General features: G+C 36.3%; 2 protein-coding genes across 3 annotated transcripts; one reads left to right on the forward strand and one right to left on the reverse strand.

Moving 5' to 3' along the window:
- The first annotated feature begins 245 nt into the window (after nt 1-245).
- LOC7459509 (uncharacterized) lies at nt 246-10,622 on the forward strand. Of its 2 annotated transcripts, none has more exons than XM_052450615.1 (14): nt 246-696; nt 787-896; nt 1,197-1,259; nt 1,350-1,542; nt 1,731-1,835; nt 1,925-2,055; nt 2,198-2,774; nt 4,322-4,387; nt 4,576-4,652; nt 6,388-6,669; nt 8,218-8,551; nt 8,644-8,796; nt 9,235-9,771; nt 10,070-10,622. In XM_052450615.1, exons 1-14 carry the CDS (start codon nt 430-432, stop codon nt 10,229-10,231), a joined length of 3,057 nt encoding a protein of 1,018 aa, XP_052306575.1. In that variant the 5' UTR covers nt 246-429; the 3' UTR covers nt 10,232-10,622. The 2 variants fall into 2 exon arrangements, with proteins under 2 accessions (XP_052306575.1, XP_002301816.4); XM_002301780.4 differs by having other exon boundaries at nt 248-696; nt 10,174-10,622.
- Nucleotides 10,623-11,222: 600 nt separating this feature from the next.
- LOC7459510 (ras-related protein RABA5e) lies at nt 11,223-13,621 on the reverse strand. The gene is made up of 2 exons (XM_002303041.4): nt 13,041-13,621; nt 11,223-11,740 (listed from the first exon to the last, which is right to left on the reverse strand). Exons 1-2 carry the CDS (start codon nt 13,381-13,383, stop codon nt 11,427-11,429), a joined length of 657 nt encoding a protein of 218 aa, XP_002303077.1. The 5' UTR covers nt 13,384-13,621; the 3' UTR covers nt 11,223-11,426.
- Nucleotides 13,622-16,863: the final 3,242 nt, after the last annotated feature.

Below are 16,863 nucleotides of genomic sequence, written 5' to 3' on the forward strand. Positions count from 1 at the left end.
ATATAAACAATCAAACTTGTGGATATATTTTAAAGCAAAATAAACCTAAAGCTACTCTATGCACTGCAACAATATAGTTTAAAAATCATAACTTGATTAAAAATATTTTAAAATGCTTTTATTTTTTTAAATAAGAAAATGCGAAAAATGCCTTATTTAAAGGCAAAATACTTTTTCTTTGTTTATTATTATTATTATTATTATTATTATTATTATATTTGGCTGCAGCCAGAGGGCATATACTTTGTACATTACACGCAGATTGCCCCAGTTGCAGTTCCTTCCACGGACACGGTCACAGTCACAGTCACCCGTCACCACACACGTTTCTCTTTCCCTGGCGCCTTCTCCTTCGAATCTATTTTTCAATCACTCTGTCGCTAGGGTTTCCTCGTCACCTTCCAATCCAATCCTCAAAATCTTTCTTCAATGGATTCGATACAGAACAGAGTAGAGGCATGGATCAGAGACCAGAGAGCCAGGATCCTCAAGGTATCATGGGGGCCACTGCAGTGGAGAATGCGGTGGCCTCCGTGGATCAACGGAGACGAAAGAGAACACAGAAAGATAATTCAACAAGAGTACGAACTCAGGAAGAAACAGCTTCACGATCTCTGTAATGCCGTCAAGGCTGAGTCCGTTGCCGATTTGCAGGACATTCTATGTTGCATGGTACTCTCTGAATGCGTCTACAAGGTAGAAAGAAAATTAATTAAACCACACTTTACTGTTTGGTTTCTTAGAAAATCAAATATTTTTTTTAAAAATTATTTATTCTCTTGATAGAGACCTGCTGATGAGATGGTTCGAGTCGTGAATAAATTTAAGGCTGACTTTGGAGGGCAAATCGTTGCTCTGGAACGCGTGCAGCAGTCTGCAGATCACGTACCTCACAGGTTCGTTTTTTTTTTTTTTTTCCTTTTTAATTGATAAGATAAACAAGGTAGAATTATTTGTTTTCTTATGTATGTTGCACTTGGAGTTTTTATTATTTTAGTGTTCAATGCAACCTCAAGCTATCCTTAGAGCGGTGTAAATATAATGGGATTTGGATGAATTGGAGCGTTTCTGTTTATGTAGAATTTGAATGAGGTTTTGACTGTGCCTATGTGGGTGAACATTTGTTCAAGGAGTGCTTGTTGATTTTGGGCTTATGTTATGGCTTCTTTGCTTTTTTTTTGGGGGGGTTTGTGAAGGTACTTATTGGCAGAAGCAGGCGACACGCTATTTGCTTCATTTATTGGAACAAAGCAGTACAAGTAAGTATTGTGGATATTTTGTGGGTTGGATGTTGAAAGATCTTTTGGTTCTGAGAAGGTGATTTTGTTTATTGAAATTGTTATGACTAGGGATGTCATGACCGATGCAAATATACTGCAAGGTGCTATATTTCATGAGGATACTGGAGAGGATACTGTCCGGATGGATGTTGTTGAATCTGGCCAATGTGAAAGCCAGAAGGATAGTGGTGAAAATTGTTTGAATGCTTCCCAATCAAAACCAAAACAACTAAAAGATCAAATTAAGCCTGCTGCCCATCGAGTAAGTTTGCAATCTATCATTTTCAAAACCTTTCAATATGGTTCAATTGTATACCCCAATGTCTTTTGACTGTTATGATCTAGTATACTGCGTTTCTCAATTATATCATTGACTTTAGCTGTCCATGTTCTGGTGCAGATTTATACTTATCTACTGTTTTGATTTTTTCCTCTTAAATTTTATCTTAGGGTTTCATGGCTCGTGCTAAGGGGATTCCTGCTTTAGAATTGTACAAGCTTGCTCAGAAGAAGAATCGAAAACTTGTATTATGTGGACATTCACTCGGTGGAGCTGTAAGTTTGACTGGCTTGCTCTGTAAGCTTCAGTGGATTAATTGCTTTGGTTTTGTATTTCTCATATTCTCCTGTTCTGTCTTTTTCAGGTGGCAGCTTTAGCTACCCTTGCCATTCTGAGGGTCATTGCTGCATCCTCACCATCGAAAGAAAATGAAAGAATCCAGGTTAAATGCATCACATTTTCTCAACCCCCAGTTGGGAATGCTGCTTTACGAGAGTACGCTCCATTTCACCTCTTTGATTGCCATCTCTCTCACATGATGAAATAATTGAAAATCTAGATACACCTTTTTGTTCGCTCTCTTCTGCAAAAAATGTTAATTTATGATATCCTCTCTCCTCTCTCAAATCTCATTCAGTTATGTCCATAAAAAAGGCTGGCAACACCATTTTAAGAGTTACTGCATACCAGAGGATTTGGTGCCCCGCATCCTATCTCCTGCTTATTTTCATCATTATAACGCTCAACCTTTGTCAAAAAATGCCGAGGTTGAAAGTTCCAGTGGAATTACGTCAAAACATGAGGAAAGAACAGAAAAACCAAGGGCACAGAAGCCAAAAGAGAATGAGGGGGAGCAGTTGGTTATGGGCTTAGGCCCTGTGCAGACTTCTTTTTGGAGACTTGCAAAACTTGTGCCTTTAGAAGGTTTTCGAAGGCAATATAATAAATACAATGGAAAACAAGTTGATCCTATAGAAGCAACATCAGCAGCTAATTCTGCAAGACCTTCAATCGAGAATGTAGCTGAACCGCAATCTCTTGAAATCCAAGAGGGTTCTGATGGCATATCTCTTAAGCCATTATCTGACAGTAATAATGGGCTGCCAAACGAGGCAATGACTGGAAAAGTGGCTGAAAAAACTAATGCTAAAAGTGAGAATAAAAGGAACTGGAATAGAGTACCTTATTTGCCTTCATATGTCCCATTTGGTCAGGTAATTACATGAACTGATACTTTATTTTATATTGCTTTCTGGTTGGTATTTTTTTTGGACATGTTAACATGCTTGAGAGATGAAATATGAATGAACTGTAAAAACATTATCGGTAATTGATTGGTTTTGGTTTCTGTTCCTTTCATTAATGGGTTCCATTAGCATGTTTGGATGAGTGCCCTTTAATTTTCTTTGATACTTTCAAAAGATAGTATGTAATAGTGTGATGAGGGGTATTCCTCCTTGGACTAGTCTTCTGTGTTTTTCCGTTAACGTACATTCTTGAACAAAAACTTTGCTACTTTGCTTCCCTCCTTTGTTCTATAAATTTTATTTCTCAAAATATGGTTTTCAGTTGCTTAGGCTCCTTTGCTTCAGTGTTTCCCTTACATAACAGGCATTGATTATCACTGTTGTTTCCTTTTGTTGGTTCATGATCTCAGCTAGCATGACTATTAAGATAGATAGGTCACTAGGGATTTCTTTGGTGAGGAGGGAGAAGTAATGATACTTTTGAACAGTTTGCAATTATGCTAGAATTGTGGTCTTATCTTGGCATATGAGCTTGCTTGGGAATATTAGTCCTTTTGGATATGTCGCCCTGGAAATTTCATATAATCCAACATCAAGTAAATTGGTTTACGCACTCAACCTCTTAACCCAATTTTGCTAAACCAGTTGATGGAGGCAAGCAATTGGTGGTACATTTGAATACGAACACCTTGTTGGATTTCTAATCTGTATCCCATCAAGATGTGCATCAATCCTCAACCACCGTTGTGGAATGTGAGGAAGTGCCAACATTCTAGCTGTTTACTTCCCTGGTTTTTCATTTTTATGTAAAGAGCACCTAAGTTTCTAGTGCAGTTAAATGCGGTCTCTGCTCTTATTTCCTTCACCCTAGTTGTGCGGTTCCTTGTCATGATACCCAAGCCTAAGTTTGAGTTGGATTTAACCAAATACAACTAAAAAGTTCACCACAGAAAGGGAAAAAAATCAACTGGCAGTGGATATTTAGTTCAAGGCATCTGTTATTTGTCCTGCAAGGTGGCCTCAGTTTAAGTATATGACTGTGGTGTTTCATTTTATTATTTGATTGAATAAAAAGGCTGTACATAGTTAAGGTCTTCCATCGTAGGGTCATGGGAGGGGAATTTTGGAAACAGTTTTTCTTATAGGGTATATTTGATGAGTATACACCTGACAGGACAAAATTATCTCATTGGGGAGGTGACATGGAATTCTGGCTACAGGAGGGTACAAAACTTGTCTTTTGTCCTTTTCCATGCATGCACCAATAACAAGTGCATTTGAAGTGTCATGGTTGTCCTATACCATCAGATATTCCAAACACCACATTAATTGTTATGCATGAATTACCTGCTCTTGAAAATTGAATCTACACCCTTGTGGTTGTGGTTGTGGTTGTCAGCCACATATTTTACCATTGCACCAATGAGTGGTCTCTTATCTCAGAGAAGTCATAGTTTCCATGGCTCATCTTGCTCAGTAATGAATTATTAACAAAGATATTTCATTCATGCCAGCTCTTTCTCTTGGGGAACTCATCAGTGGAATTATTGTCGGGTACAGAGTACTCTAAATTGACATCGGTACGAGTCCCTTTGCTTACCCCATTTGTTTTCACTCCAGCTTTTTTTTTGTGATAGGATTTTTGAACATCATGATAAATTGCACAATTTTTAGTAGTGTTTTGTGCACCAGTATCTGCTGAAGCCAGGAGGTAAAAACTCTGGGATCTCTCATTTTGTTTGCTTTCTTCTGGCAAAGACATTTTCAGGTCAGATCTGTGATTGCTGAGCTAAGGGAACGACTTCAATCACATTCAATGAAGTCATATAGGTTTCGATTTCAAAGGTACCATATTGTTGTCCGCTGAAGATTACTTGGTGTATTTGAAAAACTTAAACTGCAATTTCAGCTGGTGTGATTTTTTCACCTGGATTGATAGTATCAATCATATCAGCTGGCTTGCGCATGTTCCATTCCCTCACATATGCAACCATCATTATGCCTAGATTTATAGTTGTACTTGTATGCTTTATCAGTTTCAGCTTTAATTTCACATGATGCAGCTGCAGTTCTAATTTAGTTGCAACTTTCTGCTATAGGAAATTCTGCAGATGTTTTACTCTTCTTTGAATGCTCTTCTCTTTCTCATTTTTTTCCCCTTTACCTCTCTCTTCTTTCTTTGGACAACTAAAATGGAATGCAAAGAACTCTTCACATAGCATCAGATTCAAGGCTAAAAGTTGTCCAGCATTATCATAACTTGTGAGCAGGTGTCATTTGGGAGAAAAATTAGTTGTGAAGCTGAAAAATACAATAATTTTTACCAACAGAAATGTAATGCAAGGTTATCAATCGAACCAGGTTCATTGCCAATCAGGAGGAGAAGTTCAGTGATTTCCTACCTCCTCTCTAGTTACGTGTCATGTTTGGGATATTAGAAATAAACTGGAGTTTGAGAGTTTTGTTAATCCAGTAATATTGTCTCTTGTTTCTGAAATGGGACTTCCCATTGATTAGAATCCAACTCTTTTGAAGATGAAAGGAAGCATGCTCCATATCACTTTTTGTGGTTAATAGCTCATTGATGTTGTGAACAAGCAAATATTCAAGCCCCAATCTGTTGGCAAGTTATGCTACCTGGAATTTTGAATTCAATTTAATTCCAACACTGGAATTTTCACTCAGTAACAAATGGTAGTGGTGTCAACATAGGGGTAGGGCTTTGTCATTCTTTTCCAAAAAAAGGAGGTTTCAGGTTGTTGCTCATATATCTAAATGATTGCTTGTAGATGTATTTAATGCTCATCTTTTTCATAGGCACTCTTCCTTTTGTCTCCTTCTATATCAATAGTTTGGTGGCATGGTAGAAATGTAGTGGTCATGTCCTCACCTTCCCTCTAGAAATCAGTAATCCAATTGTAGGGGAAGTTTGTAACCAGCTGTGTTTTGGGGTTATGTTTATTTTGTTTAGGGACTTGGTAGTTGAGAACAGTTCTGTAAGTAGAAAGATTAAAGAAAAACAGAATTAAACCTACTAGCCTCACACTAGTAGATTCAAGGAATTTCCTTACCTAAGCTTCTCACCTAGGGTTTAAGGATTCACTCCTTAATGAAAGCATCACTCTCAAAGCAAAAGGCCACACTTTATTAATAATAATTCACTGATGCTCAAATTAAAACGTTATAAGCATATTTATAGGTTTGAGTTATTCGTATTCCTACTTGGCATGGATTTGTAAATAAGAATCATAACTATTTCTATTTGACCAATTAAGAGAAACCTGAATAAGAAATTAATTTTCCCAAGTAAAAGGTGCTCAACATTTCTTAAATTGCTAGCAAATATTTGTCTTCGCAGAATTTTTTTCCAAAATTACAAATCTGCCATTGCCTAAATTACTAGGCCACATCATTCTTGGAACAGGAAAACATGGTTTCTAGATGGTTGGATTGTAAAGCAGCTAGATTGCTCATACATCTGCATTATGTTTTGGAATTTGGAAATTCTTCTCTTACATGCAAGTTTCTTTTTGTTAAAATTGGCATGAGATGCATATTTTCTCCCATTTATTGTGTGCAGAATCTATGATATGTGCATGGGGGATGGCACATCATCTTTCCTAGGAATTGAGCAACTGCCTCAATTTCCGAATTTGCAACAGTGGCTTGGGCTTGCAGTTGCTGGTGCTGTAGAGCTTGCACATATTGTGGATTTACCAGTTATTCGCACAGCTACTTCAATTGTTCCTCTTGGATGGAGTGGTATTCCTGATGATAAGAATGGAGAGCCCTTAAAAGTTGATATCACGGGTTTTAGGTTGCACCTTTGTAATCTGGTTCATGCTCAAGTAAATGGTAACTGGTATTGTCCTTGTCTGCCCCCTATTTTCTTTTTCATGCAATATAGAATTTTCAAGAGGTTATCTTGAGCATCCAATATGGGGCTAAACAGTGTTTAGAACTTCAAGTTTTCAGTACATCTATACAACCTAATCACATAATGCTTGCATACGTTTTTTTTCATTCGATAAATGATGTCGTTCTATTCATTTGGCATCTTATCATATCATGATTCCTTTCATCTGGAATCCTATCTCGTATGCATGTACCTCATTTATTGGTGATGATCTTATTTTCTCTTTGTGCATGCCTTCAGCACATAAAGTCAGCTTTTGCTTATATTGGGTAGACCCAACCTGAAATAACTCGAAATTTTTGGGTTGGGCTACACGACCCGTGGGTAATCCTTGGGGCAAGCATTATAGTAAACTTTAAGTTTGCCAAACACGAAGTCTGCTAAAGTAATAGATAAACAATGCTACTTCAAAACTTTTAAACTTTTTCTTCCATTTGGTTAAATAAAAAACAAAAGCAATCTATTTTTTTTCCTTTTCTACTCTCCATTAAGATTTGTACTCTCCTCAGTTGTCTTTCCTTGTATATCTAGATGTTCTTCTTTGTATTGTTGGTGGTTTTCATAACACAATTGCTGTCTAACTTACACACACAAGCACACACATATATAAAGATGGCATTTGTGGTTTGACAAATTTGTTTAGCTTATCAAGAAAAAAATTGAATATGTTGCCACACTCTCATCTTTTCTTTTCTTATGAGATAATTTTCATAGAAAAAAAATGCATGTGTGATGTGTTTGCTCCATATGAGAAAGTATTATATCTTTAAAACAGAACAAATACTTCGATTTTCGATCATTGTTATTTTCTTGAAAACCAAGAAGTGATGCAGAAATAATTGGACAAAAAGTTACTCCATTAAATTTTGACTTTTAATTCATTGCTAATACGAATATATATGTTTTGGTAACTATCATAATTGTATGAGATGTGCACAATTCATAATTTCATATACATGCATGTAGATTTTAGTTTGTAATAATAGTCAAATCTTTTCATCTGCAAGAAAAAAATGCTCTCAAACCTGTGGGATGACCTGAACTTGCCCAAACCTGATGGGTTAGGGTTAGGATCAAGACGCACAGACTTGAGCACTTCATACCTCCAAACCTGAGACAACCAGACCCAGTTGCCAAGTCTAATCATCATGCCTTGTAATTTCAGTTTGTTTTGAACCTGGCTTGCTTCTTTTCCACCTGGGCAATGATGCTGCTTAAGTACTCTCCATTTTTTACTCCTTTAATGAATTTTCAATGCTTTTCAAGTATTGTGTGCCTCCATGGATATATTTTGCTATATGTGAACGTCAATGTTGTCGGTTAAATTCTTCACAACCTGCCCAGATATTTGTTTGTGCTGCATTTAGAATTTACTTAGAGCCATCAACATCTTAAGTTTATTGGTCAATTAAAAAAAATAATATCTCAAGAAGTGATGAATGAAAGCTATGTAGTTTACTTAATTTATGTTAATCATATGCTTTTTGCGTCCAGGTGTTCAACTACAGTGGAGTCATTTCCTTCAGCACCCAGCTACTATTCAAATAATGGATCACAGCCAGAATTACAAAAGATAAGGGTCTTAGTTGGGGCACCACTGAGACGACCACCAAAGCATCCAATAGTAACAGATTCTTTTATGCCTGTTTTTCCTTCTATTGATTCAGATGCTGCGAATCTCATTAAAGAAAACAGTTCAGGAAATGATGAGAAGTTCCTCCGACCAGATGGTTTGAGTGATTTTTGTATTTTTTGTACAAGTGATTTTGCAACTGTCTCAAAGGAGGTCCATGTCAGAACACGTAGAGTGCGCTTACTTGGTCTTGAGGTGAGAATATTCAACATAGTAACTCTGATTATACAAATTTTGTTTGGCTAGTTTTCTACTCAATGTATGCAATGATGAGTTCTGTTGTGTAGGGTGCGGGTAAAACTTCTCTTTTTAAGGCTATTATGGGTCAAGGCAGACTAACCACCATTACCAATTTTGAGAATATTAATTTAGAGGCTGATATTCAAGAAGGTGTTGCTGGTGGTGTATGCTACTCAGATTCAGCTGGAGTAAATTTGCAGGTATGTTTCACACTGCATCTCTGTTGGAACTCTATTTGCAATGTTGGCATGCATGTAGATATAAATCTTTCTAGCTCTCCCTTTTTTTTTCTTGTCAAATTTAGTTGTACAGCATTTAGTAGAATGTCTTTCTTCTTTCCAGAAGGGTAAGTGGCATAGATTAGTTGGGAGAACAGCAATAGATGAGCAGATACAAGGCTTAACAAGATTATTGAAAACTTAAAATAACCTTAATAAAACTCCTGCATCAGTAGGAGCCTATTTTTTTTTCCATTTTCCTTTAGTCCAACCTTTATGGTTTTTGTTCCAAGTTCTGACAGTGAGTTTGTGGGGAGAACTTGCATTCTTTTAGTTTTTCTGAATTATGTTTTTTATTTTTTCTGTTCTTTCCACAAGCCATTGTTTAGGACAAACAACGGTGATGTTTGTTTATTGCAGGAGCTGCATATGGAAGTCTCTCATTTCAGGGATGAACTGTGGATGGGAATTCGTGACCTTGGTAGGAAGACAGATTTGATAATTCTTGTGCACAACCTCTCCCATAAGATTCCTCGTTGCAGTAAACTGAATGCCTCACAGCAACAGCCAGTCCTTTCACTTCTATTAGATGAGGCTAAAGTTCTTGGAATTCCTTGGGTTATTGCTGTAACAAACAAATTCTCTGTGAGTGCACACCAACAAAAGGCAGCAATTGATGCTGTTTTGCAGGCGTACCAAGCATCTCCAAATACTGCAGAAGTTGTCAATTCCTGTCCCTATGTCATGTCCAGTGCAGCAAGTGCCTCATTATCATTGACTGCAAGTAATGGAGATTCTTATGGGAAAACAGGTGCTCAAAAGCTTAGTTTTGATCCAATTAATCTTGTCCGGTGGCCATTTCAGAAACGAGACACCATTTTTGCTGCTGAGGGTGTGAACTCACTTTGTCAACTTGTCCACCGTGTGCTGCAGAGCCATGAAGAGGCCTCTTTACAGGTATTGACTCTTAATCCAATTAAAAAAGCTCTTTTCTCATATTGAAAATCCATTGGGAATAAATTACTTAAAGAAGGTATTGATAATCGAGCAATTGGTTTGGCTTGAAAAGAACAAAACATAGGAACTACAGTTTCATTCCACTGTCTGCCACATGTTCCGGTACAACTGCGACATCCAATTTCCATGTGGTGATTGGATCTCATTGATCAGATGGCCTTTTTACTTACTCACACTTCGTATGCTGAAGTCAACTTAATTTAATAATGTTGACTGGATTTCTTTCCACATCAAGCAGGAAACCATGTGCATGCTGCACTTCCTACTCTTTTGTGATATTTATATCGATCTCCTTGACATGCTTTGGACAAATTCTGAATGCCTTGTTGGTTTTGATTCAAGGAATTTGCTAGAGATAGGCTTTTGGCAGAGCTGGCACGAGAACATGCACTGGCAATAGATGCCAGTCGAAACTCTAAAGCCAAGGCATCTTCTTTAACCGCCGCAGCTGTTGGCGCCTCCCTCGGGGCCGGTCTTGGCATTGTACTGGCTGTTGTCATGGGTGCAGCATCTGCTTTGAGGAAGCCCTAATTTCTTTTATACTTTCCCATTATATGTGGTGAAAACATGTACCTTTCCATTATAGCTTAGTGTAAATGGTATTTATCATAGTTCCGAAGATATCAGTATTCGGCCATTTGTTTATTCTAGTCATGTAAATCCATCCTTAGAGCCCTTCTTCTTACCTTTAATTTTTTTTCGGGATCTTGCCCTCCAACACAATTTTAGTTTTTGTCATGGGAAAGAAATTATTATTATAATATACGTATAAGAAGCTGTATACACTGCCATTTGTATTGGTATTTGCCTGGATTCCAAGTCATGGGGTGCAGATAACAAAAATGCCAATCGAACTATTTAGTGGAAACTAGCTATTCTCATACGTATTGCATGTGATTCCCTTTGTGATTTTGATTAATGATATATAAATAATTTAATTAATTCTTTAATAGTGTAGTACGTCATCAACTTTATGCATAAAAATTAACAATTCATTAAAAATTAATGACAGCCTTGGTTTGTGTGGCCAGATGGGACAAGCATAATTCACTTCACTCCTCCTTTCAAGACATTATATCATTTGTAGAGTAAGGTATTAGGAACGATGGAAAGGGAAATTGGAACATCTGATTTTGAATATTAAAGGTAAGTTTGTTTTTCAAAAAAAAATTAATTTTTATTTTTTTATTTACTTTAAATTAATTATTTTTTTGACATTTTTAAATTATTTTGAGAGGCTAATAAAAAATAATTTTTTAAAAATTAAAAAATATTATTTTAATATATATATATTTTAAAAATACTTTTTTAAAAAAATACTACAATACTTTTAAATACCTATAAATGAAAATATATATTCGGTCTCCGTATCTGTTTCTCCTTGGTCACTATGCAGTACAAGCATCATCAGCGTTTTGAATTCTCAAAAAACAAGTCACATCATACAACACACGCAGAGACGACTACTAGTTCGAAAAAAAGCTTAAATGATTTTTATACTTGTTGCCAAGGATAATAGTAAGTAAAATGCAGCGCCGATCTGACAAAAAGAATTCAAACACCGGACTCGAATTACACTCCAGAAAGAAAAGAGACTATGTATTGCAGCAAGAGAAGCCATACTTTTTGGACGAGGTGTCCCCATTCACCAGGCTCACTCGATTGGCTGTCAGCTCAGCCTTGTATGAATCAGAGTTTAAGATTTTCCTGCTCATATTATTGTAGATTTCACGGATAACAACCTCGAAAGCAGCTTCAACATTAGTAGAATCAAGGGCAGATGTCTCCATGAAGAATAGACTTTCTTCCTCCGCAAGGCTCTTGCCCTCGTCTCTACTCACTTCTCTGATACTGTCAAGATCACACTTGTTCCCTACAAGCATTCTAGCGATCGCAGTGTCGCAATGAGCTGCAAATTATGCAAAAAAAGGTCAAGTTTTTGACAATTCTGAAAGAATAATTTGAAGGGATGAAAAAACACCTGTCAGGCTAAGAGTTTTTCTTTTCTTGAGGGGATAACAGAAGCTAGAATTTCACATATTTCAAATATCAAATGCTCTTTAGTTTCCAAACTGTCACTGTTTTTCAGTAAAGGATTTGAACAAAATCTTTTACCAATTAGTATCATTAGAGTCTACATTTATCGAATCAAACTGTTATCAGACAACTGAAATTTCACTCTTCTCAAATTCCCAGATCCAAAGGATAAAGTACTGTCTATTGACTCTAAGGAGGATGGGAGGTGATAATTATGGTAAACAGTGCACAACTCAACTCAATTAAACCTTGATCTCAACAAGTACTCTTTCGGCATGTCCTTTGGTGCCAGGTCCAGCAAAATTAAGGTATATAGGTATTAAGGCTCGCAGCACAACAGGTGAGTAAAGCACTCCACAGTACTGAAAATCAACAACTACACTCTTTAAGACCTTGTAACATGTTTGCACCATACACATCCGTGAAACATACCTGCTTTCCCCCACTTTTCCACTTCATGCTTGGATTGGTTATGAGCCAACCATCCTGAAAGGTCACTCTAAGTTGATAATGGCTGTTGAGTTAACAGAAAGTAGTGTTCGACTCTCGTTTTCGCCAATCATTGTTCAAGTTATAATGTCAAGGTACCAAGAATGTTCATTTTAAACTACCAATGCCTAGATTGCTACACCGTTGGGGGTCCTGAAGAGAGGAAACTGGATTTAAGATGCTAATAAATCTAAATGCTATATCAATCCTCTTTGATCATCATAATGTAGTACAAATGTTGCTATAACTCAGCTTTTTCTACGCTTTGCTTTCACAAGCCACACGTATTTGTGCTATCGGTTTAGACTCGAATGTATGAATGAAGTATTAGACTTAAGAAAACAATCACTAAGATACTTCAAAACCCTGCATTTTCTGTTTTTAAGATGCTACTGGTCTACTGCAACATTAGCATATGGGAAGGCAGAGTAAAGTCGGTTTCTGCTCACCACTCGTCTACTAGTTAATAAGGCTACATGTTTGATCTGCAACATTTCATGTTGTTTTACCATTTGTTTATGAGAAGATGAATTTTTTAAGCTATTCCTAACATTCAAATAAAACAATATTATAGTTTACATACCTAAACTATTGAGCCCATCAAAGCCACAACCAATTAACATTTCGATTCTCTCAGCAGCCAAACAGAAAGAAGAAAGAACGAACAAGAACAAGAAACTTACTGCCAAGTTCATCAAGCCACCTCTTAACACTATCAAAGCTTGTCCTCCTGGTGATATCATAAACAATGAGAGCACCAACGGCACCTCTATAGTAAGCAGAGGTGACAGCTCTAAACCTCTCTTGACCAGCAGTGTCCCAGATCTGTGCCTTGATTTCTTTGCCATCAATATCCACCACTTGGGTCTGGAACTCTACCCCAATTGTAGCCTTTGAATTGCTATCAAACTCATTTCTAGCAAATCTTGACAACAAGTTGGATTTCCCAACAGCAGAGTCTCCTATGACCACTATCTTGAACAAGTACTCTTCACCCCCTTCCCCTTCTTCTTGTTCTCGACCCATTGTTGCAGCAAGAAGGAGTTGCTTTGGTTTACGTGTGGATTATTATAGTTAGTGATGGGATTTTCTTACGTTTTGGGATGTGTGAAAGGGGCGACTAGCATTTGCACTGAGACAGGTGCAGACTGGCTGCGTAATTGGCGGAGCTGTTTTGTGATGGATTTTGGCGGTGGCTTTGACTAGAGAAGTTGGGGCTTTTAGAATTGCTTTCCAGTTTGTGGTCGGAGAATTAAAGGCTCATAAAAATATCTTTTCAATTTTTTCCTAGTGAAAAAGTACTCTTATATATTTCTTTTTAATAATGAAAAATGTCAAAATAACGAGGAATATCTTGAATCTGATGTTCTATTCATTATTATACAATATTATATAAAAAAATGAAAAAACACAGTAGAAATAGTAATTTTGTAAATATTTTACTGTAACGATGATAAAATTATATTTTTTTTTATTATTATGAGTACTAGGTTTGTAATTTTCATATGCATTTTTTTTTTGTGAATAAAAAACTTGCTTTGATATTTTTTTTGTTTTCTTTATACTTTATATATTTATCACTTTACACTTAATTTATTTATCACTATTTTAATATGTATTCTTTAAAATAATTTCTTTAATTAAATATATGTATAAACCTTTTGATTTATTATAGGATTTTTTGTCAAACAGAAAGAAAAAAAACAGGTTAAATAACCATTAATTATCAAAATAATAAGCGTGGCTCGACGGGGCATATTAATTCGGAAAATCTGCAATTCCAAACCTAATTTAGGTAGGATTTTTTTTTTTTTTTAAAAGTATTGATCCGGTTAATGTAATCAGGTTTTTAACGTCACGAAGGTAAGAGAGGCTAAGAAATGAGATGATTAGTAAATCATCAATCTTAATCTGCCCCATCTTTTAATAAAAACATATCTCTAACCCTATTTAGACAATTATTAAAAGATCACTTTTCTAGGCCTTCTGCAGACAATAGAAATCATTGTTTTATTTAAAAATATAATAAAATAATTTTTTTTTTTTGAGGTTAATATATCAAAACAATTTAAAAATATAAAAAATAATTTAAAATAAAAAGTTTAAAATATTTTTTAAAATATTTTTAAAATGTAAAAACAAGAAACTAGGTGAAGGCACCCATTGGTTCAAGCTCATCACATTAATTAGTGCAATTCGCTAGTAATGATCCTTAACAGCAGATAGTTGTATTGCCAACAAATCCTCCGAGAAATTTATATATGTAGTGTGTGACAGCAGGCCAAGGGCAGATATATTTCAATGCTAGTATAAATAAACGAGAGACCACTCGGGCCCCAATTATGCGAGCTAGGCCACTGCTTGGACTTTGAAGGTGAAAATGTGCTGTATCATTGAACCAGCCATCTTTTTCGTCCACTCATTGTGGTATACTCTTGGGGCGAGCCAATTAGTAAAGAATGTCAGCTTCAATATCCCCACCACACCCACTAATCAGACCCTCATAAGTCAAGCTCAGAAGAAGAACCTCAAAGTAACGATGGAGCTTCAAGGGCATTCCAATTTGAGGCAAACAATGAAAAACGTTTTATACCGTGCTCTTCTTGCTGTGCTACTTCTCTACCCCTCCATTGCCACAGATCCTTTGGGGAACTTGTTTAATGAAGAAGGTGAATTAACCCTCTTCAATACACAGGTAACAAGAGCTCTACATCAGCAAAAATTGATGACTTACCGGCTAAACCTGTTTCCATAGCCAGCTCAAATGGTTAGGCGGCTAAAATCTATGGCCTGGCACAATGCAGGGGTGATGGTCGAAACGAATTGAGCTAATATGCCTTCGAGCAGCAAAGACTGCTCAGGAAAGCAAGTCCACCAACTTTGTCCAAACCATACGGACGCAAGGATTTGGTATGACTGCTGCTTTTTAAGGTATAACAATAGGGAATTTCATTGGAAAAGTCGACAAAGGTTTTGGTATCTATTACTTTACTGTTGAGAGTGTAACGGATCCTGAAGATTTTAACAGAAAACTTGGAGCTTTGATGAATAAGATCAGATCAGAAGCAGTTCTGGCAGAGAATGAAGGGCTTGGAACAGGAAAGAGCGAGTTGTCAACTTTCGCGTCACTTGTGCTCTGGTACAATGCACAAGGGACTTGGCCGCAGTAGATTGTGCTCTCTGCTCATTGCTTAGCTTTTGCGGTCAACAATTTTCCAAACTTCTGCAGCAATGGGAACTGCTGCAGGGTCATATACAGCAATGGAAACTTCTGCTTTTTTTTTTCATCTTAAATTGCCGTAAAAACTTGGGTTCAAAGAAATCTATAATTTATAAATTTTTAAAAACCTGTTTTTTCAAACCGTAACTACAGAAACTACATTAGTATCAAACACATACTAAACCCGATCCGGTCTGTTACGTCAACAAATAATACATTAAAGTATGTGTAGAACAACCAGCTGATTGATTCGAGGATTATTAACATTATTAACTAATAACTACTAGATATTTTGATTTTATTACCACGTTTAATTACAAATTTTATTCATTGCCACGCTAAATTTAATTTTCCCTACAACGCCATGGCTTATTGATTTATCTCATGGATTTTTTTAGCTGCAGCACTTCTTCTAATTTTAGCAGATTTATCCATGAATACCAACTTCTTTGTGTAACTTGGTTGACCTGCAGCATGAGATTGATGAGACATGCTTTTTGCAGGCTCCGCTAAATATTATCTTTTACGAAATGGGTAGCATTGCCCGTCCTGTTGTCATGCACTGAAGGAAAAATGGTGTAAAATTAATCCTTCAGAAAACAAGGCAAAATGATCCAAATTATCCACGATTATGAATCAAAATTAATCGAACTATTTTTTTTTGGATGAAAATAAGCACTTTCCAAAACTGCCTCCTCCTGGTAGCTCATTGGTAAACGCCAGCGAAAAGACTATGGCCTGGAACCACGTAGGCGTGACATACGTGAGCAGAGGAGACTGCTCGACTTGCCTTAGAAATATTGCAGCAAAGCACCTTCTTTGTCCAAACCAAGCTGATGCAACGAATTACTGGTACCACGACTGCTTTTTGAGGTATAGCAAGGAGGATTTCTTTGGAAAAGAGACACATCTAAGGATATTTATTAATTGATTTTAGATAACGTTTCGAACCCTCAAGATTTTAATAGAAACAAAGAGCTCAATTCGATGCATAATTATCAAACCGAGACTGGTCTGACAAGTCAATTTGTTGATTCCAAGTCTGTTTTAGGCTGAGTTTGCTTTTAATCTGTTTAGAAAGGTGATATGTTCAAATTATAGTAACCTTAGTGATTTATTTAATTTGTCTAAACTTAAGTGAGATGCAAGAATATTTTTTTTTAATTTTTGTCAAAACAACATGATTTTATTTTTCTTTTAACTTTTTTGTTCATGACGACAATAATTTTTTATAAACTTAGGTCGACATGTTTAATTGCGAGTTAATTTGATTAACCCGTAACTTG

The sequence above is a fragment of the Populus trichocarpa genome, chromosome 2 (genome assembly GCF_000002775.5).
Source record: "Populus trichocarpa isolate Nisqually-1 chromosome 2, P.trichocarpa_v4.1, whole genome shotgun sequence".
Classification (NCBI taxonomy): Eukaryota; Viridiplantae; Streptophyta; class Magnoliopsida; order Malpighiales; family Salicaceae; genus Populus; species Populus trichocarpa.